Source organism: Aspergillus multicolor (assembly GCF_047715735.1).
Source record: "Aspergillus multicolor strain CBS 133.54 unplaced genomic scaffold BDW74scaffold_1, whole genome shotgun sequence".
Lineage (NCBI taxonomy): Eukaryota > Fungi > Ascomycota > Eurotiomycetes > Eurotiales > Aspergillaceae > Aspergillus > Aspergillus multicolor.
Genome location: NW_027395952.1, coordinates 3,142,877 through 3,163,500, shown reverse-complemented (window position 1 = coordinate 3,163,500; position 20,624 = coordinate 3,142,877). Strand labels below are relative to the sequence as shown.

Sequence of the window (20,624 nt, the reverse complement as noted above, 5' to 3'; positions counted from 1 at the left end):
CATGTATTTATAAGTTATAATAACCCTATTAAATATTAAAAATTATTAAAATTATAACTTTTTATAAAAGGTCTCTCTTTTATCCTATATATAATACTTAATTAATATTATTAATTATTACTTTATTAAGAAAATAATAATTAATAATTAATTATTTATCCTTTACCCATGCGCCTTTTCTATCTTTTTTTTGGCATTATTATAGGCCTTAAGAATATATATAATTTTAACTTATAAATAAATTTTATTTTTGCTTGCAGCTTTGCCGGTAATTTTTAGTATTACTATACCTGCGGTAACTTTTTTTAGGTATTAATAATATTACAGCTTTATAATAGCTATTATACTACAGTAATTAGTAGTTAGGTTTTATAAATAATTTAATATATTTATAATATTTCTTTAGGAGTTTTTTAAGTATTTTAATAAGTTTTTTTTTTATATTTTTTTCTAGGCTTTAGTTATATAATTTTTTATTATATTTTATTTTTTATTAATCCTAAGTTATATATTACCTTTTATTACTTATTTTTATTTTACTTTTTTAAAGCTTTTTTTAATACTCCTTTAGTAACTTAAATTTATATTTTTTATTATTATTTTTTTTATATTTTTAACTAAGTGTTATTAACTAGCACTTTTTTAGTTATTTAATTAATATTTAGGTTTTATTAAGCAAGCTATGTTATTCTAATAACTATATTATAAAATTTTTAAGGTATAATTAGCATAACTCTAAATATAATATTCTTAATATATTTATTACTTTTTATTAATATACTATTAGTTATAAGCTTAGGTCCTTAATATATTAAGTTATTTTTAAATTTAAAAATTTTTTAATACTTTCTTATTAGCTTGGTTACTAATTATTATATTTTAATAAATTTTTTATTAATATATTATTTAAAGCACCCTAAGTCTAGTAAGATTTTTACATGCTTTTTATTCAACTATGTTATAATAATAATTAATATATTATTTTTAATTATAAAAAGTGTTACTTTTTTTTAATACTAATAATAATATTATTACTATACTTTAGCCTATTTTGCTGGTTATAACTGGCCTGTCTTTTAATAAAATATATAATATAAAATATTATAATTATAGTAATTAAGTTTTATATAATTTAGGTGTCCTGCTTTTATTTCTGTATAATTATATTTAGTATTACCTAAAAGATAATTACAATTTAGTTATATAATAATTTTTAATACTTGTAATTTCTAGTAATATAACTCTTTAATTTTCTGGTATTATAAATACTTATTATTATAATATTTTATTTAGTTAATATCTTAGTATACCTTTTTACTTAACTTAAAATAATATTTATAAAAGTAATCCTTTATATAACCTAAGATTTTATTATATAAGCTTATTTTTTATTTATTTAATACTTGCTTGTATTCTTCTGTGAATTTAATATTAACATGCCTATAAGCAGGGCATTTTAAGAATATTTATTTTTTATATTTATTATATTTTAATATATAATCCTGCTATATATAGCTAGATTCTTTCCAGTAAACTGCTTATGCTAGTTTATAGTTATAAGGTTTATTTTTTTAGTATTACTATTAAATAAAGTTTATATTTATATTTCTTAAGTTTTATAATAATTTATAACTATTTTATTACTAATTAAAATTATTAAGGGTGTATAGAACTCTTTCTTTGATTTTAAAGGGATCTTATTACTTTTTTATAAGTAATTTTTTTTTTAATTCTTAAGAGGCTTATTCTTAAATAATTTATATTTACTTAATATTATACTTAGCCTTTTTTTAAGACCCGTGTAGTGTCCTGCTTATTTTTTTAACTTATTATTAGTAATAAATTAACTTTTCTGTTTTCTTTAATTTTAAGTTCTTATATATTAATATTAATGCTTTTAAGTATTTCTTTATTAATTTTCTTAAGGTCTTTTATATTTTACTAGACCTTTTTTTATACTTGGCTAATTTACTTAGTTAATTTATTTATAAATTATACTAATTCCTTTTATTATTTTATAATATTTTTAAGGATATCTTCCTCCGTGATATCCAGGAAATCAGGTTTAGTTATTATATAGGCAGTGTATATTTATAAATTATAGGTGGCTAGTTTATAATTTTAGTGCTTTATTTAATAATATTTCTTAATATATTTAATCTTTTTATATTTAAAGTATTTTTTTTTAAATTACTTTTTTTCTTGCTATTCTTCTGTTCTTTAGTGGTAATGGCAGTATTTATTTTTATATTTTTATTTTTATTATATTATAAGTTTTATTTATTTTATCCTATTTTATATATATTATTTTATTATTTTTTATACTAATATTTATCCTGTTATATTTTTATTCGTGACACTGCTTTAATAAGCTTATTAAGAGTATTTAGTAAGTTATTAAGTATAGTTAGTTAATTCTTAATCTTATTTTTAAGTTTTTTATAATATTTTAATATAAAAGCTAACTTATTCCAGGTTAAGTTTAAGGTAATTTAGTAAAATTTCATAATATATTTATTAATAGATTATTTACCTTAGTATAATATATTTATTTTACCTTGGGTAATTTATCCAAGATTTAAATTATTAAATACCTTAAAAATTTAGGCTTTAAACTTTTTATAGTCCCTAAAAATCTTTTTAATTATTAGTTTTTTATTTTTTATAACCTGTTTTTAAAAGTCACGCATGTATGGTTTAAATTAATTAAATACAGGTCCCTTAAGGTACATGCCTGTAAATATAACTTTATTATATTTATTAGCTTTACTAAGGTTATTAATATAAATATATATATTTATTAATATTAAATAACTCTGCAGGGATAATTTCTTACCTTTAAATAATTTTACTTAATTAACTTTAATTTCTTTAAAGCTCTTTAACGCGTTAAGCTTATTAACTAATATAATAATTACTTTTTTTATATACTTTAACTCCTAAGCAGGGATAGGGCGGGCTATAATAGCCTGCTATGCCTAAGAAGTCTAAGTGCCTATAATAATAGTAATATCTTTAAATCTCTTATACTAAGGGTTTATTATTATTAAATAAAACCTGCTAATTTATCTTAAACTAGTGGGATTTAAGAATATTTTATATGTAAAAGTAAAAGGTATAAGTCTTAAGGTTAAAAAGCTTATATAAAAAACTAAATAAAAACTAAAAAATAGGATAGCTTAATTTTTAAAAATAATAAATAATAACTAAAACTATTTAATACTGTAAAAATAGTTCTTTAAATATATAATATTTAATAAATTAATTATAGTGTTCTGCTTTAATAAGTATGTCTAGTTAAATTTATTATAGCACTTTACTTTAATTAATATAATAACTAAGAAGTTATTATATTAATACTGCTATATTATTATAATTAATGCGGATAATTAATAGCTCCGGTTCCTAACATGACACCCAGTCACACTGTATCATTATAACAAATCTATTGGCTGACATCAGTCCGCGCTGGCCGCGTTCCCTGACATTATTATTATTAAATAAAGCCTGCCAATCTGTCTTAAACTAGTGGGATTTAAGAATATTCTATGCGCAAGAGTAGAAGGTATAAGTCTTAAGGTTAAAGAGCTTATATAAAAAACTAAATAAATACTAAAAAATAGGGTAGCTTAATTTTTAAAAATGATAAATAATAACTAGAACTATTTAACACTGTAAAAATAATCCTTTAAATATATAACTAAATTAAATTATTATAAAGCGCCTAATATAATCTTTATTATATTTTATTAAAGCACCCGCTTTATAGCTTTATATTAACTAATATAATTATAATCCCTTTTTTTTATCTTAACATTAAAGTATTTACTATAATTAAATTAGGTTATTCATGACTCTGGTTCCTGACGTGACAGTCGGTCACACCATATCGTTGTAACAAATCTATTGGTTAACATCAGCCCGTGCTGGCCGCGTTCCCTGACACATAGCTTAGTTAGCCAAGAGTTAGTCTTTATAATATATAACTTAGAGATTAACCACCATTCCACCCCATTTTCCTTAGTGTTCTGCTTTGTACCTGGCTCTATATCCTAGGCCGTTACAAAAATATCCTTAAATCCCACCGGGCTAAGACAGATAGCAGGCTTTATCTAATAATATTATATAAAATCTATAATTAATATAGTAAATTAAAATAATAAAATTATAGGACTATTCATAATTAGCTAATAAGCTAATTACTTTATAATAAAATAGCTTTGCTTAATCATATTATACAGGCGCGCTGAAGAGGCACTAGCCCTCCACTAGCTTACCATGGCTTGGAACAAGTCAGTCCATGACAAGTCTCATCTAGCTAGGATTAAAAGACTAAGGCCAAGATAGCTAGAGGCTTCCAGTGGATTCTTTACCGCTGGACCTCCGCTCCAACATTATCACTAGAGGACTCCAAGCCTTGTCGGCCGTACAGCTGGCCCTTTACCATGTTACCGTGGCCTAGAGCAAGTTGGTCCGTGACAGTAGAGCCCCATGAGGCTGCAGCAGCCTGGTGGCCTCAGGCACATATTCCTAGCAAAGTAGACTAAGGGCGGTGAAAGGCCACAAAATACCAAGTCTGCCAAGCCTAATAGGTAGTTAGTTATTTAGATCTGATTAGTCACTATATCTACAGTTTCAGAAACTTTTCCAACAGGGCGGCACATATTGGAGCAGCTGTACATTGACGTGAAAATGCCATTGACTGAACTCAGCAATGATAGCTTCTCCTTGCCCCTGGCCAAGAGACAGAAGTTAAGTGTTGATGATGCCTCTCGCCGGGATACACAACATACTGGATCTAAGATCTTCTCACCATTCCGTGTAAGTTGCCGCCTCTTAGAGAAGCCATCTCTTTCTGACCAATATCGGGTAGACGTTGGGATTAGTTTCGCCCACATCTGTTCCATTTACGTGTACGCGGCTGGGGAAAACTACATTTCAGGTCACAACCTGTGTCGGCCGCTGCCTGCATACTTATGACCTGCGTCAAGGACTCAAGCTGGTCTTTATCAGCCGTCCACAGACCCCGCACGATATAACTGCCACATTTTCGTGGCAAGACAGACTATTTGCAGCATGGGGAGTCCCAGGGCCTGGAGACCATGGCGGCATCTGGGTTTTCAAGCGCGGCAAGAAAGTTGCCGCGCTTGAAGCTCCCATAGAGCTTCCCGCGCCCATCGAACACCTGGTCGTTTTTGGCTCCTGGATAGTCGGGTGTGGAGGGCAATCGGTTAGCGTTTGGAAGAATGGTTCATACGAATATTACACGTCACTTTCCTTCCCACGCGCTGGGGGAACCGCTTGTGAGGAGGCTCATGCCACTCAAATATCCAATTTACCGACTTATCTCAACAAGATACTTATCGGCAAATCAGATGGAACAGTGGATATCTGGAATGTGAAGACCGGAAGACTTGTCCATAGCATCTTCGCGGCTTTTCCTAACGCTGGCCCGGTTACTGTACTTCAGCCGAGTCCTGCGCTTTCAGTTGTCGCAATTGCCTACAAAAACGGTTCGATTTCCATTCGAAATGTTGAGACTGGCCAGTCTATATGGTCGTTCCAGCCGCAGACGCCGCATGCGTTAGCCGTAACGTCCATCGCTTTTCGGAGTGACGGTGCTGGTGCTGGAGAAGACGGCCGGCAGTCGGGGGCCATGGCAACCGCCTGTGTATCTAGCGGCGACATCACTTTTTGGGATTTAAACTTTGGTGGCCGCATTGTGGGTACTCTACGCAATGCCCATAATGTTTCGATGGATGACCCCGGCTCAGGTATAAATCATATGGAGTTCCTCGATGGACAACCGGTCATTGTGACTACTGGAAAGGACAACGCGCTGCGCACATGGATTGTTGACCAGTCTCCATTTTCCCCAATTCCGAGACCTTTACACTCAAGGAGCGGCCATTCAGACACTTTAACAACTATTTCCTTCTTACCGTCGTCTTCTGACGGCTCTGAATTCACAGCCAAATGGCTGTTGAGTGCGAGCAAAGATAGCAGTCTATGGGGGCTTAGTTTACGCAAGGACAGCCAAAGCACCGAGCTATCCCAGGGTTCTGGAGATCAAAGAGCGAGGAAGCGGGGCGCTATCTATCCAAGTACGAATAACGGCTCTTCCTTGGATGGGACAACATTGAAAGCACCAGAAGTCACATGTATCGCATGCTCCCTTAATCGGGATGGCGGGGTGGGCGTCACTGTATCAGGCCCAGTCTGGTCTAACCCTAAAACAACTGACACGACGTCCTCTAATAAAACCGGATGGGAAAGTATAGTCACGGGTCATCGCGGCGATAAATATGCCAGGACATGGTTCTGGGGCAAGAAGAAAGCCGGGCGCTGGGTATTTGAGACTGGCGATGGAACCGATGTCAAGGTAAGTATCAATACCACGAGAGTAAACTTTCCTTTCTAACACATGATCTTGACAGAGCGTTGCCATATCTCAATGCGGAACATTTGCAGTAGTTGGGTCTGCAGGTGGCAGCATTGACATGTTCAATATGCAATCGGGTCGATACCGCCAGACTTACCCGGCCAAAAGTCCGAAAGTAAAACATATAGTGAACACTGATGCTGGACCTAGAACTAGGCATGCCTCTATTGATCCAAATCGGCATACAAAGGCAGTCACTGGCCTGGCAGTTGATGGGCTGAATCGCGGCATTGTCAGCTGCGGGCTGGATGGTAAAGTCAAGGTGAGTTTCTTACAAATCTAGTCTGCAATCGTTATTAATGATGCGTCTACGATGCCATAGTTTTGGGATTTCCAATCCGGCTCGCTCGTCCAAGAACTCGACTGGTATCCCATGACGGCCATCACGGCCCTGCGATATAGTAGCACTAGCGACCTAGTCGCCTTCAGCTGCGATGACCTTTCCATCCGCGTGGTGGACATGGAAACGCGAAAAATCGTCCGTGAGCTATGGGGCTGTGCAGGTCAAATAAATGACTTTGCTTTCTCGAGTGATGGTCGGTGGATCATTGCTACGTCTATGGACTCCCTTGTCCGGATCTGGGATCTGCCGACTGGTCATCTCATTGATATTTTTCGTGTATCCAGCACGTGTACCTCTCTGGCCATATCTCCGACTGGTGATTTTCTAGCTACTGCGCATGCGGATGGGTTGGGTATTAGTCTCTGGTCAAACAAGAGTCTGTTCATGCCGATGCCCACCCAAAATCTAAATGTCGATAGCCTCCTGGAAGCCGGCCTCCCTTCTTCTGGCGAGAGTGATGTTGGTCTCATCGAAGCTGCTTTCCGGCAGGACGATGAAGATCGTGGTGGCGACGGTCCGATCTCTTATACAGGCCAGCTCAGTCGAGAATTGTTGACGTTGAGTGCTACCCCCAAAAATAAGTGGCAGACCCTGGTTTACATGGATTTAATCAAGGTAATACGCCCTTCTGTCTCAACATCACACCAATCCCTGTCCAGAGCATTTGGGCTAACATCTCTATAGGAGCGGAACATGCCTAAAGAGCCACCAAAGGGTCCCGAGAAGGCACCGTTCTTTCTTTCTGCATCAACCACTTATGGCGTGTCTGACCACACTGCGGATGCGAAATTAGAGGATGGGACATCCGTCGAACTTTCCCGTATCGCCAAGTTGCGGCTCTCAAAAAGCACCAATGTGGGATCGCGGTTCACGTCACTTTTGCGAGCAGGTTGTCTGTCTGGAGACTTTGAGCCCTTCTTCCTGGAAATGAAGTCTCTCAATCCGTCTAGACTGGAACTTGAAATTCGGTCACTGGACCCGCAAGTGAAAGGGGAACAGTCCGAGTTGTCTGCATTTGTCTTGGCTTTGTCTAATCGTCTTGCTACCAGAAAGGATTTTGAGCTCACCAACGCTTGGATGGCGGTATTCCTTAAAATACACTCCGATGTTGTTGCGGTGTGCTGTGATCCGAGCGAGGGTACAGACAATAGACTGAGTGAGTCTCTTGATCTATGGAGACGGGTACAACTGGCTGAGAGCCAACGCCTGGCGAGTCTAGTCGGCTACTGCCGAGGTGTCATCGGGTTCTTACGATCTTCCCGTTAGCAAAAGCTGGTTTTATTTAATGTCGGTTCAAGGTCACACATTTGGAACATCTTCCTTGTTTCCCAAGTCTATTTCCCAATATACCGTAGGCGAATTATTGCTCCTGAAGTAGCTCGAAAATGTTGGATATCTGAGTATGATCAACCGTGCCCTGCTCAGTGGCTGTCGTGGGCAAAAGGGATCGGGGCTCAGGTTGCGCTCTTTCATGATTGCTGATTGTGCATATTGGTTTGTGTGTTTGAAACAGGCACCCGAATGAATCCAGAAGCTGTGCAGCTGCGATATATCCCATGTGTAAAGCGGGGAGGTGACCTGCAGGACTCATCATAATATGTAATGGAGGGAGGCTTTCTAGTGTAGACCTCAATTTCACCATCCCCGTGTCCCTAGGCTCTATGACGTCAACGAGCTGCTTTAGGATCCGTAGGGAATATAGAATTGCATGCATCTGGGCTGTCAGGTGCAGATCCTCCCATTCAAGCCGTCCACCCATGCAACCAAGTCCGAGGAATTGTTCCAATTCCTCAAAATCTATTTGACCGAGTTCGGCATCTGCACTATAAGCATCACACAGAGCAAATACTCTCCAAAAATCTAGTGCATCGATGTTCCGTTCCAGGACTATCTGCAACGATTCGAGGCGGGTTTGAAGCGACATTACATGAGCCGATACCCATTCTTCGTCGTGGAGTTCTATTTTGTCCTCAGCAATCCGCCGACCACGCCGAACAAATTCTGCTATACAGTAATGCCGCTTGTGGATAGGGTGGGAGGTGTTCAAAATCGAATACGCAAGTTCTCGATATTTGAGGCCTTTCACCCAGGAGCATTGTCTTGTGTGGTCTTCATTGAGAACTGGGAGATAAACACGCGGGTAGTTTAGGACCATAAACTCGCCTCGAACCTCACACTGCCAAAATAATTCCGATATCCTGGCATCGAGGATTCCACGAGGATGCTTGCTGTCATGACTTTGCCCATAGGCAACGTCATCCACCTGGTATTCATTTGCAAACTGCCAATAGTTGCTTGATTCCGCCGTGCTTGCCCTGTTCTTTGTCTGCTGAAGCAGCTCCCCCAAGCCAGTTCCTGACTGAACCTTCAGTTCATAAGCCAGCGGTAGCAGACTGGAGATTCCTAGCCGCTGAGCGACCAGCGAAGGGCACAGCATGACAGCCCTAACTCGTGGGGTTGATGTATGCTCCAAGTCAAATCCCACCTCAACTGAGTCCAAGAAGACTACTGAGCCTTTATCTCCAAGATCATAAAGGACGAGATCTGAGTCATTTGAGAGAACGCAAGAATCAAGATATCTTGCTGCAGAGGCACAGTATGCATCGGCTTCGCCTGACACCATAATCGTTTTACTCGCCCAAGGGAAATCTTGAAGCTGAAGCGAGTCTAGAGAAAGAGTAGCTCCGGTAGCATTGGTGATATTTATCCTGTTCCAGCGGCATTTCAGGTCTTCGAACACCGCTGGAACGATGAAAGGATTGACAGGAATTTTGTCATACTTAGCAGGCGTTGATCGCTTTCGTAAAACATTGTCAAGTCTGACAGTGCGATTGTTGTTATAAGCATTGGAGGTGTTAAAGCCATTCTTGGTTTCTGCACAGAAAGACTCGAGCCTACTCCTTTGTGATTCAAGGCGGGCAAGTCTGGTTTCATGCTTTTGTGCGGGCAAGGCACCGTCGAAATATATGGTTTTACTAAAGCTGATTAGCTGAAGCAATTACGGGTATGTGATGCGTGTGAATACATTTCAACGCCGACCGTCTCCATATGCATCAAAAATAACATGACCCCACGGCTCACTTCATCGCAGGTCGGAAGGGAATCAATGGTATTGCAGCTGGTCGCTGCAAACCATGACAATAGACGAGAGTATACATCGTACACCAGGCTGGGCCCATCAATCACAACAGATCTTATACACTCAAGATTGGCATCCGCGCCATTCTGTAGCAGGACGTCCTGACAAAAGGGATTTAGGTGTCTCCTCAGTCGCGGAATACCCATTGGTAACAGAGGTATTTTCCTAGATTATCCTAGTACCGGTACGGGAGAGAAATTTCGACCAGAAAGAGACGTGGCTCTTCGCCGACAGGCCGCTTACTTTTTCTGGACATATGACTTGCACATACTATATAAATTTGACACCAACTAAGCACCCTTAAAACAGAATGCAATAAAATACTTCTTGATTAGAGGCCCAACCTTATTCGAATTTCTAGATACCTCACGCAATCATTGCCCATGAAACCCTCTCATAAAAGGATGAGAAATGTGCATTTTATTTTTGAGAGTAATGCTGTAGTATTGGCAGGGTATCATAAGCTAGCCAAACGAAGACATGTGGCCCGTCTCTGTAGCTCAAGTCAAGAGATATAGTTACTTATGTTTCATTATACACACAGTCATGCACTGACTTAAGCTACACGGTTACTCGTATAGTTCTGCAGACTGCGGGTACCCTAGGGTAGGGTAATGTAGCTACCCCACAATGCGCCGTAAGACCGCCATTGGAGTATATAGCATCCTCTCTGCCCTACATGGATTCCCAATGTCTAACTCTGACCATCCGGCCATTTTAATGCGTATTGTAGTAGCCCTTTGTAAGTGGCCTTCCAGGCTATGGTTTATGGTGGAAATGACGGCGTTGGCTTGTACAGGCGCCAACTATAAGATCCACTGAAGACATAATTTGTTCGGCGTAGGTGAATCAACACTCTAAGAATGTCTCCCGGCATCTTATAGATGAACTGAAGGAGGATAATACCAATGTATAGGCACGACAAGCTACACAGTCAACCCACAGAAACACTATAGGTCTGTTTCGGGGGAGCCGCTAAGCAGCTCTTTCACGGCCGCGAGCTCATTGTCCTCATAGTCACGAAGATGGGGCTCAAGAGAGCACTGTGTTGTAAGGATACGCGCAAGTTTTTCCATTGCCAGAGCATGCAGGCGCTTGAATGATTGCTGCTCAAGCGAATCATATCCACAAATCGTTTCTGAGGCACCTCCAACTACTGTATGCGAAGTGGCCTAAGAGGCGCATCAGTCTAGATTGCGCGGGAAAACAGCTGACAATTAAAAAGCACAGAAGTAGCTGCTTACCAAGGCTAAGCCGTAAAACCCTCGTAAGTAATCATTACAGATCTCAACACTCCTGCAAAAATGTCGAATAGAAGACTGTAATGGCTTGTACACGCCATCATTCCCCAATGAAGTGGCGTAGACGTAAAGAACTTCGCCCAAGCGAGCGTGTACCTAGCCAGGGGTCAACAGTCTCTTCTAAAGGTCGGCTAATGTAGGACATACGTTCCAGGCATAGGGTACAATCAATAATGCCTCTTCAAGACTGAATATTGCCTGCAGGCTCATCCCTTGTGATTGGTACAGTTCAGCAAGCTCACACCAGGCCTCGGCGTCTGTTGGTGTGGCTTCAAGCAGCTGTACCAAGCTAGAGATGGCATCAGTATATCGAGACATCGAGCGTAGTAGTGCAATCCGACGCTTTAGAATTGGCTATTTACCACAGTAAGTATTTTATATTCCATAGGCGCATTATTCACAGACCAAATTCATGGGATTTTGAGAGAGGATGTTGTCATATTTCCTAAGACATTGCTCTAGGCTGGATTGACCCTCTGCAACAGCTTCATCATAGAGGCTTCGCAGCGCAGTCACTCTCTCATCGGAAGATCCAAAGCGACGCCCTAAGCGTTCGAGGCAAGATAAAGCACATTTGTCGTCAGCCGATTGAATGCATGAGAAGAACAATTTTTCAAGAGAGTCGAATTCGTTCTGAGTTTTCTGATCTAGAAGCGCAGGTCGGCCACCTTCGGATGACCTCCCCGCAGGTCGCTGGCCGAGAATGGTGGGCGCTTGCTGTGAACGGTGAAGAGCTGTCTTGAGACTCGATCTGTGGCTGCTAGTGAGCCTGAAGGCAGCCATTGATATTCCTGGCAGTACAAATATGCAATCCTAATCTTGAAGCAAGAGTTGGAACAATTGATGGAATGTCGCTTACGTATACTGCTGTGATTATTACTGCTGCATGCATGTCTAGGTACGGAATATCTGGCTTTGCTCCTTCCCGCTTCCCGTGACTTCTAAGTAGGACCGCAACTCCGCAATCTGACGTACCTCCGCCCCTCGTACTCCGCAGGACCTCCGGTTTCACCGAGAACCACCGAGATTGAGAACCAAAAGGACCGGATCAGATCTGAAGTGCAGAGCTAATATTAGGACGCTGAGATCCGCGCTAGTCAAAAAGACAGTGTAAGTATTCTTTCTATGTGTGTACACTGAAAACATAAACTGAGGGGTTCATGGCCAATCTCTGACAGAAATCAGATCTAATGACATTGTCCGCACGCTTGGATGCAAGTTGCAGAGGTCTAAGATCAGTAGTCGCTTGACTACAAAGAAATCGCGCAGCATGTTAGCTATTTCTGATTTCGTAACCTCAAGCAGACCTGCTCTAACATGGCCAGGTTTGAGAAATCACTGTATGACCTGATCAAAGGTCTGAGAAACCACAAGGGTTCTGAGGAAGACTATATCCAGAGCAGTCTTCGAGAATGTAAAGCTGAGATTCGCTCTCAAGACATGGGTAAGGCGGCCATGTACATTGATTACATCTTATCCTGGCTGAATATAGCACAGACAAGAAGGCCACAGCTCTCTTGAAGCTAGCGTACTTGGAAATGTTTGGATATGATATGTCCTGGGCATCCTTTAATGTTCTTGAGGTCATGTCATCGTCCAAATTTCTTCAGAAAAGGGTTGGCTATCTTGGAGCTTTACAGAGCTTTAGGCCCGAGACTGAAGTCCTCATGCTTGCTACCAATCTACTCAAGAAGGTCAGCCACTGATCTTTCACTTCTTTGCAGGAGGATACTAACATGATCGTCCCAGGATGTTGTATGCTCCAATCTGCAAATAATCTCCCTTCCCTTGATTACTCTCCCGAACATCATAACTCCGGCTCTCGCCATGTCACTGCTTTCCGACGTCTTGTCCCGCATATCTCACTCCAATCCCTCCATCCGGAAGAAGGCAGTGGTATGCTTGTATCGGCTTGCATTGGTTTATCCGGAGGCTTTAAGGGTAGCATGGCCCAAGTTAAAGGACCGCTTGACAGATGATACAGAGGACACCAGTGTTACTACCGCTGTACTTAATGTCGTATGCGAGCTTGGATGGCGGAGACCTCATGATTTCCTTCCACTTGCCCCAAGGCTCTTCGAACTGCTCATAGAAGGGGGCAATAACTGGATGGCCATAAAGATCATAAAACTTGTGGGTTAACAGTCTCGCCTCTTTGCTGTCAGTGCTGACTGGTTTGTGCTAACCTACGTAGTTCGCAACATTGACGCCCCTAGAACCGAGGCTTGTCCGAAAGCTTATTCGGCCGCTCATAAACATTATCCAGTCAACCACGGCTATGTCTTTACTCTATGAATGCATCAACGGGATTATTCAAGGCGGCATTTTAGAGGGCGAAGGAGCGCCGGAGGACTCACATGAGATTGCGGACATCTGCGTGTCTAAACTTCGAGGCATGGTAGTAACAGACTCGGATCCGAACCGTAAGTGGCCCATTGGCCCTATCTATGTGCCCTCTTTAACGGAATGTCAGTCAAATATGTAGCGCTACTCGCATTCAGCAGGATCGTAGTATCCCACCCTCACCTGGTCTCGATGCACCAGGATGTCATAATGAACTGTTTGGAGGACGCGGATATCTCTATTCGACTCCAGGCCCTGGAGCTGGCGACGCATATGGCCGCAAAAGACACGCTCCAAGCTGTTGTCGAACGACTTATTGGCCAGCTTGAGAACGCTCAACAGCATATAATCAAGGCGAACGGTTCAGACGCCGAAGGTGCCCAAGGTGTCGCAGAACTAGACGACTACATTGAATGGAAAGAGCTACGAAATAACAAGGCATATGTTCCTATTCCTGACGACTATCGGCTTGAAGTTCTGCATTGCGTTTTGGACATCTGTTCCTACGACAACTACTCGAGGCTGACGGATTTTGATTGGTATGTTAATATACTGATTCGATTGGTGAACCACCTCCCCACAGATGTTAAAGAGAAAACCGTCTACCATGCGCTTGAAAGTGAATATAAGGATGACGCAGCAAGCCGAATTGGTTTGGAAATGCGAAATATCGCTGTTCGTGTTAGGAACGTTCGAATGGAAGCGACGAAAGCCGCTGAATTCTTGTTGCTTACTGATAACAGACCATCGGTGTTCGCAAATGTTCCTATTGTACACAACGGCGTACTCGGTCCCCTGGCTTGGATTGTTGGGGAATATGCTCAGTATCTTTCGTTTCCCGGCCAGACACTTCAGTCGCTACTCGATGTATCTACTATGTCATTGCCTGGAAGTGCCCTTACCATTTTCGTCCAGGCAGTTCCGAAAGTTCTGGCTCGCATAATTCATGATCATGAGGCAACATGGAGCGTGGCGCAGAGGGGTGAAGTATCCCTTTTCCTAGCGCGAATCGTGGAGTTCCTAGAAGCCTTCTCGGCTCATCCGGACCTAGAGGTACAGGAAAGAGCCATTGAATTCCTAGAAATCATGCGATTGTCTGCCGAAGTGATGCATACAAATACACAGCAACCCCAAATGCCCTACCTGCTGTCGTCGGTTATTCCCGGTCTGTTCTCTGGGCTCGAGCTGAATCCGGTAGCACCAAACGCACAGAAGAAAGTTCCTCAACCCGATCAACTTCACTTGAAGAAACCGTTCAATACCAACGTTCGCAGGCTGTTTGATGATAACCATGATGATAGTTATGCACAGTACAATGACTTTTATTATGTTCGGGAGACGCAGCAGCCCACCATACAGCAAGGTGGATTCAGCATGATGGGAGTCCAGCCGAACCTCTCCTATCAAGGCTCAAATGGCTCTGAAGCAGCTACTACGAGTATGCGGCCGAAGGTAGATTGGAAGCAACGCAACAAAGAGGATCCATTTTACATCGGCGCGGACGAGCAGAATATCGCAGCAGCGCCCATGGACCAAGCGCCCAGTACGGCGAATAAGGAGGTTCTGGATGTCGACTCAATCCCAATAGTTGATCTAAAGATAGGCAGGGTTGAGGGCCCATCTACACCCGCGACCGCCCCATATGATGCTCGAAGCAAGTCGGCTGGACAACCCAAAAAGTACGAAGTCATCGCAGACGAAATAATTGGGCTCGAGACATCGGCTGGGTTAGATTCTCCTGATGAGCCCCCAAAGATGAAGAGGGGTTTACTGCAAGTTGACTCCAGTGGTCTCAAAGATTTTACTCTAGCAGAGGATGAACTTACCATCATAGGTGAGATGACTGGAAAGACCGAGGATGATGTAGAAATGGCCACAGCAATGAAGAAAATCGAGAAAATCCGGCTGGAAATGCAGCGAGCTTCTGAGCGTGTAGAGCTCGAAGGAGCCCCTTCAGATGGGACGCTTGTCAAGAAACGAAAGAAGCCGAAGAAAGCCAGTCAGGGTAGGGATCGCGGAGTTGACTCCTCCCAGGAGAAAGACAGCCACACAGAACCCAACAAGAATTCGTCGTCGGTACAGAGGAAAGCGAGGAAAAAAAGAGAGGGGTCGGCGAAAGGATAACTTCTAGTACAGATCAGGTGAATTGGTTCTCTATGGACGACAAATATACACAGAGCTTTGATTTCCATTGATGCCACTCTCATATTCGGCTGGGCCCGGGGGTTTCAGCAGGTCAACCCGCTTGGGCACATCCAGGTCCCATCGAAAGCGAACACTGGATGCGCCTGGTGTATTTCGGAACAAAGCGGTTGTGTGCGGTTTTCCAGGGATGAAAGCATGGGTGGCGGGGGTATTTTCGCACAAGCTGGGATGTAAATTCTTTGCTCTAAGCCCTATGCCAATAGTCGATCGAAAATAGAGATTATTGCAGACCATAATTCTGGGACGACCCGCAATAATTCGAAGATGAGACCACCGCAGACAACGAAGGCAAGGAGGACTGTTAGGGGTTTAGCAATGTCTTTGGTCTCAGTGGCTCCGTAAGCATGCAGACATACCGACCCAGCCGGTTGACAGCGAGGGCTTTGGGCTGTGTTTGACCGTAGTTGTCTTCGCTTTCCCACGCTTAGATGCTTCATGTTTCGCAAATTTCTCATTTGCTTTTCTTTGCTGTGGTGTTTGAGCCTGTGGACTGGATCAGCATCCATTCACATGTATGGATGTAGGGAAGCATGGAAGTTCGAATATGTACCATAGTGATGGTGAGGCTGTTCTCAGGACAATGGAATAATGCTCAAACAGGATAGATTACGCTAGCCAACAGCTCTTGACTTATATTAGAATAGAGGTGTCGTGTGTGTGCAGGATTTGATTTAGTTGTTCACCTGGAAGTCGGAGAGGCCACGTTGGGCGAAGGAAGTTAAGGAACTGTGCCGCGGAGTGCAGACAAAGGGGTACAACCTTAAGTACTCCAGAGACAATCTTGGAGTATGACTAGCTTCCAATTTGGTATCTCACATATTGAATCGGGGAGTCAATGGCCACTAGATACTACCCCTGAGATATTAGTACAAGTTCATACAGAAAGATTGTTCACCTTGAAGCCATGGACCTCGGAATCCTCTGCCGCGAATACATGACGTAGATGCTTGCCTTACATATCAGTCATGTACCACTCCGCAGGTTTTAACTACTTGGAGACTGCATCTAGTGCAGGAGGAGAATCTGGACGAGAGCAAGTATATGGCCTATACATAATATACTAATCATCACTCAGACTGTGTCCATGCTACGTGCCTGTAGCGATGCAAGTTTCTAGACACCCGTGTTGACGGTGCTCACGGGGTGATGGTCTTGGAATGAAAAAGAAGAACGGCCTTGATCAGATACAAGTCTAAGTAGAATGGACACCCTTGAGGACTAAGGACTAAGAACTGATTAGTTAACCAGCACTAGCAGCAGCTATAACCAGCACTAAATAGTTACCCGTCTTCTCAACAAAAGCATATCATCAATATGTCCCGTGACTACGGCAGAGGATGAAACCCACCAGAATGTTATAGAATTAAGTATGTATTAACTTGACGACCTGTTCTATGTAATCTTTAAGTTTAAAGAAAGATATAATAATATGTGGCTTGTGTGGTGGTCTTTTAGTACCTAGAAATCTATGGGAAAAGATGCGTAGTAGGTGCCATTGCTGATCTCACAAGATAAAAACATGAAAAATTGATTCATTCACTAATCATCTGGATAGACATTAGCCAAATCCATTATGTGTATTGTTATTCTTGTGGACTGGTCGACGGGAGGCCTGTCCAATACAGTATCGAATGCTGATTGGGCATTGGGCAGCAGGTCAGGTAGTACTTAGGTACTCCAACTGTCAAGGGTTAGTTATTATTTTGCATTCTGTCCCTCAGCATGACAACAAGAGAGGCAAAGAAAGGAGATATAAAAGGAACCAAAAATAAAACAAATGAGCAACTGAGCCTAACACAAAGATCCTATAGCATGTTTGGATAGGGATTCTTGTCAGGTAAGTCCATGCCCAAAGCTTTTTTCCATCGCCCAACTATGAATCATCAGGCCGTCAACTACCTGACACTTACAAGATCCCCTCCATGCCATCTACTGCCCGCCATTTCTATCCCCCTTAGTATATCTTCATCACCCTCCCAAGAACATGACACCCCGTGATTTTATCTTTGATCTCAATTCACCTGCTACAATTCTGGTTTTTTATATTACGCACTGCTGCATGTTTTGACCTAAAAATTCAACGCTAACAGTGAAAGTGAGGCCCTAACCAGAGACAACCCAATTATGAACCTAATGCTGAAAACAAAGCATCTGTGACAACACATCAACCCCTGAACCGCTCCTTTTCTCGTTACTTTATATACGGGGATTGCATCTCCAAGGAAATCAAGAATAGCTTTACGGACATTTGGTTGACCCCCAAACCCAATAAAGGAAGCCGGGTCCTAAAACACCACCTCTATTCACACCCTGAGAACCAGGCCTTGCCAGGTGTACAGTCAGCAACCCAAAATATTAAGTAATATCAATGACGTGCGTTACGAAGGATCTCATCGGCATCGCTTGATACTCACAATCTGCTAAGCAGGTTCAACATCACAATTGGTCCCAGTCCGCACGACTCGGACGATTCCTCTTTCACCGACGAAGAGGGCTCCTCGGGGGTCCAGGTCTCGCCGCCTTCCGAATCGGAAAGCCATGATTATCATGACCCCTACGATGAATGGACGAATCTACCTTACCCTGATGAACTGAAGCCATCTGACTCAGCTTCTCGAAATCGAACATCTCATCGAACCCGGGGTCGCAATACAGCCCATCTGCCTTCCACATCTACAAGTCGTCGACGTTCAGCTAGGCGTCAAATTGTTCCAGAACGGGAATCATTTCACCGACGATCCCGGCGTCACCCTTCGCCCGAATCTCCTGAGAGTATGGACTCAGCGGAGGAGTACGGTGATCCGTATCGCCGCAGATCTCAGGAGCGGTACAGATCTCAGGAGCGGTATTGGCCCTCGCTCGCCCAGGGCCCAGGATATGCGCACAGCCCGTCTCCGGGGCCATCATATGTTTATCCGCATGGCGCGGTGCCGCATGCTCCTTTCGCACCCCCTACTGGTCAACATACGCCATCAGACCAGTTGGTTAGGCTCGGATCTCACAGCCAGGTCGGGCATTCAAGTCAGTACGGCCACCCCTTCTACGGATATAGCCACCCTGTGCAACAACCTCATGGCCCAGGCGTTTCTCAATTTTATATGCACGAACACCACCCCGGGACCCACGGGCATACGGTAGCCGCAGGGCCCCATCGCAGCGACGGCCACAACCTACCACAACATCCTTTTCAGCCCCCAGGGCCCTCTCATGGTGCTCCGCCATATGGCGGACCTCAGATGAACCACCATGACTTGGTTCCGTATAGTGCAGGAGGGTTTTATCCATTCCGAGAGCCGTACGCTATGGTACCTAGTATGATGCCTCCCTACTTTAATCCTTACGCTCGCGCACCGTCTCCTCCTAGTCAAGCTGAATCCTCCGGAGCGCCCGTCTCCCCAGAACCCGCTCCGGCTCCGGCCCCGGCGCCCGCAGATCCGGCGAAAGACGAAGCAATTGCCAGACTCGAGAAGTTGATCTTAGACGAGCGAACGGAACGTGAAGCCCGCGATGCGCGCGAAGCTGCCGCAAAAGCTGCCGCCGAGGCCGAAGCTGCCGCCGAAGCTGAGAAGCAGCAACGTGCTGCTCACGAAAAAAAGCTTGTCGAGGAAGCTGCTGCTGCTGCCAAGGCGGAGGCTGAGCAGAAAGCTGCTGATGAAGCGGCTAAGGCGAAGAAGGAGGCAGAAGAAGCGGCGGCGAAAGCGGCAGATGCGGCGGCGGCTGAGGCTACGGAGAAAGCTACTGCGGACGTACAGGAGAAGATAGCAGCTGCCGTAGCAGCCAACAAACCTCCTGACAAGAAGCAACCTATCAAGTTTAAGGATGCCCTTGGTAGAAAATTTAATTTCCCTTTCGATTTATGTTGCACCTGGAAGGTAAGCAAGCACGGCAACTATACCACGAGGGTTACTGACTGGTTCTCTATTTGAATTAAGGGCATGGAGGAGCTTATCAGACAAGCTTTTCTTCACATTGAGGTGATAGGACCACATGTTGCGGAGGGGCATTATGATTTGATAGGCCCCAATGGCGATATCATCCTCCCACAGGTTTGGGAGACTGTTCTCGAGCCTGACTGGACCATTACTATGCACATGTGGCCGATACCTGAAAAACCGAAAGAGGAACCGGCGCCGCCTCCAGAGGGTGGTGCTCCTGAAGCTGACGCAGCACCGTCTGGTGATGCTGCAGCTGCAGAACCACCAAAGAAGTCGGGTGCGTTTAATATATCTACGAGCAATAAATCTTACCAGCCAGTCGTTCGCTGACTTGTTTAGGCACGAAAAAATCGAAGCCAAAACCTGGCGACCCTAGCCCATTTGCGGTGTGGATGGTAGGAGGCCCAGCCCGCTTCAAGAAGCAGGCTTTAAAAGTGGGAAAAAAGCCTAAAGCAGCCGATCACGCTGTATTGCGTGTTGTCTGAGGGTCAAAAGCCAGTAGTCTCGGTCACATCCCCTAAGCTGTGCGTTCAGCCAGTGGATTATTGTGGATATTGACGAGAACTAGAATTCTCTCGATGTTAGTTCTAGGATCTCTAGTACAGGACACAGGACGTTACCGGATGGAGTTTGCATTGGCCCGTTTCCCGCCGTCCTGCTCCGACAGATCCGAACGGTGCACCGAATCTTGAGCTTTCCTTATACAGCGCTGTCTGCTTTAGACGGGCATGTCTTTTCCTCTCATTCTCGAATGGGATTGGTTTCTCATGCCATGGCGAAATTCCTGGCGTTTTATGTTTTCATGGGAGCATGAACACTATCACTTCCATTGGAGTTGGAGAAATATTTTGAGGGAATTATCCTGCTGATATACCCATAGATCGTTGAGAGCGGCTTCATTCTGTATAGCGCGCAT

General features: G+C 42.8%; 5 protein-coding genes across 5 annotated transcripts; 3 read left to right on the top strand and 2 right to left on the bottom strand.

Annotated features, from left to right (window-relative positions):
• The first annotated feature begins 4,661 nt into the window (after positions 1-4,661).
• BDW74DRAFT_11335 (rRNA-processing protein UTP21) lies at positions 4,662-8,098 on the top strand. Its single transcript, XM_073721842.1, has 5 exons — positions 4,662-4,821; positions 4,874-6,382; positions 6,438-6,704; positions 6,765-7,400; positions 7,470-8,098. Exons 1-5 carry the CDS (start codon positions 4,693-4,695, stop codon positions 8,049-8,051), a joined length of 3,123 nt encoding a protein of 1,040 aa, XP_073590365.1. The 5' UTR covers positions 4,662-4,692; the 3' UTR covers positions 8,052-8,098.
• Positions 7,779-10,258, bottom strand: BDW74DRAFT_11327 (uncharacterized protein). Its single transcript, XM_073721839.1, has 3 exons — positions 9,811-10,258; positions 8,091-9,760; positions 7,779-8,032 (listed from the first exon to the last, which is right to left on the bottom strand). The coding sequence occupies exons 1-2, from the start codon at positions 10,068-10,070 to the stop codon at positions 8,146-8,148; spliced, it is 1,875 nt and encodes a 624-aa protein (XP_073590364.1). The 5' UTR covers positions 10,071-10,258; the 3' UTR covers positions 7,779-8,032; positions 8,091-8,145.
• Positions 10,259-10,322: 64 nt separating this feature from the next.
• On the bottom strand, positions 10,323-12,118 carry BDW74DRAFT_143353 (uncharacterized protein). The gene is made up of 4 exons (XM_073722860.1): positions 11,631-12,118; positions 11,373-11,579; positions 11,169-11,321; positions 10,323-11,096 (listed from the first exon to the last, which is right to left on the bottom strand). The coding sequence occupies exons 1-4, from the start codon at positions 12,006-12,008 to the stop codon at positions 10,875-10,877; spliced, it is 960 nt and encodes a 319-aa protein (XP_073590363.1). The 5' UTR covers positions 12,009-12,118; the 3' UTR covers positions 10,323-10,874.
• A 446-nt stretch (positions 12,119-12,564) lies between these two features.
• On the top strand, positions 12,565-15,828 carry BDW74DRAFT_11310 (putative AP-3 complex subunit delta). The gene is made up of 4 exons (XM_073721831.1): positions 12,565-12,919; positions 12,975-13,358; positions 13,420-13,648; positions 13,699-15,828. Exons 1-4 carry the CDS (start codon positions 12,764-12,766, stop codon positions 15,690-15,692), a joined length of 2,763 nt encoding a protein of 920 aa, XP_073590362.1. The 5' UTR covers positions 12,565-12,763; the 3' UTR covers positions 15,693-15,828.
• Positions 15,829-17,405: 1,577 nt separating this feature from the next.
• Positions 17,406-20,420, top strand: BDW74DRAFT_11274 (uncharacterized protein). The gene is made up of 5 exons (XM_073721824.1): positions 17,406-17,463; positions 17,874-18,146; positions 18,202-19,645; positions 19,706-19,985; positions 20,048-20,420. Exons 2-5 carry the CDS (start codon positions 18,142-18,144, stop codon positions 20,191-20,193), a joined length of 1,875 nt encoding a protein of 624 aa, XP_073590361.1. The 5' UTR covers positions 17,406-17,463; positions 17,874-18,141; the 3' UTR covers positions 20,194-20,420.
• The last annotated feature ends 204 nt before the right edge of the window (positions 20,421-20,624 follow it).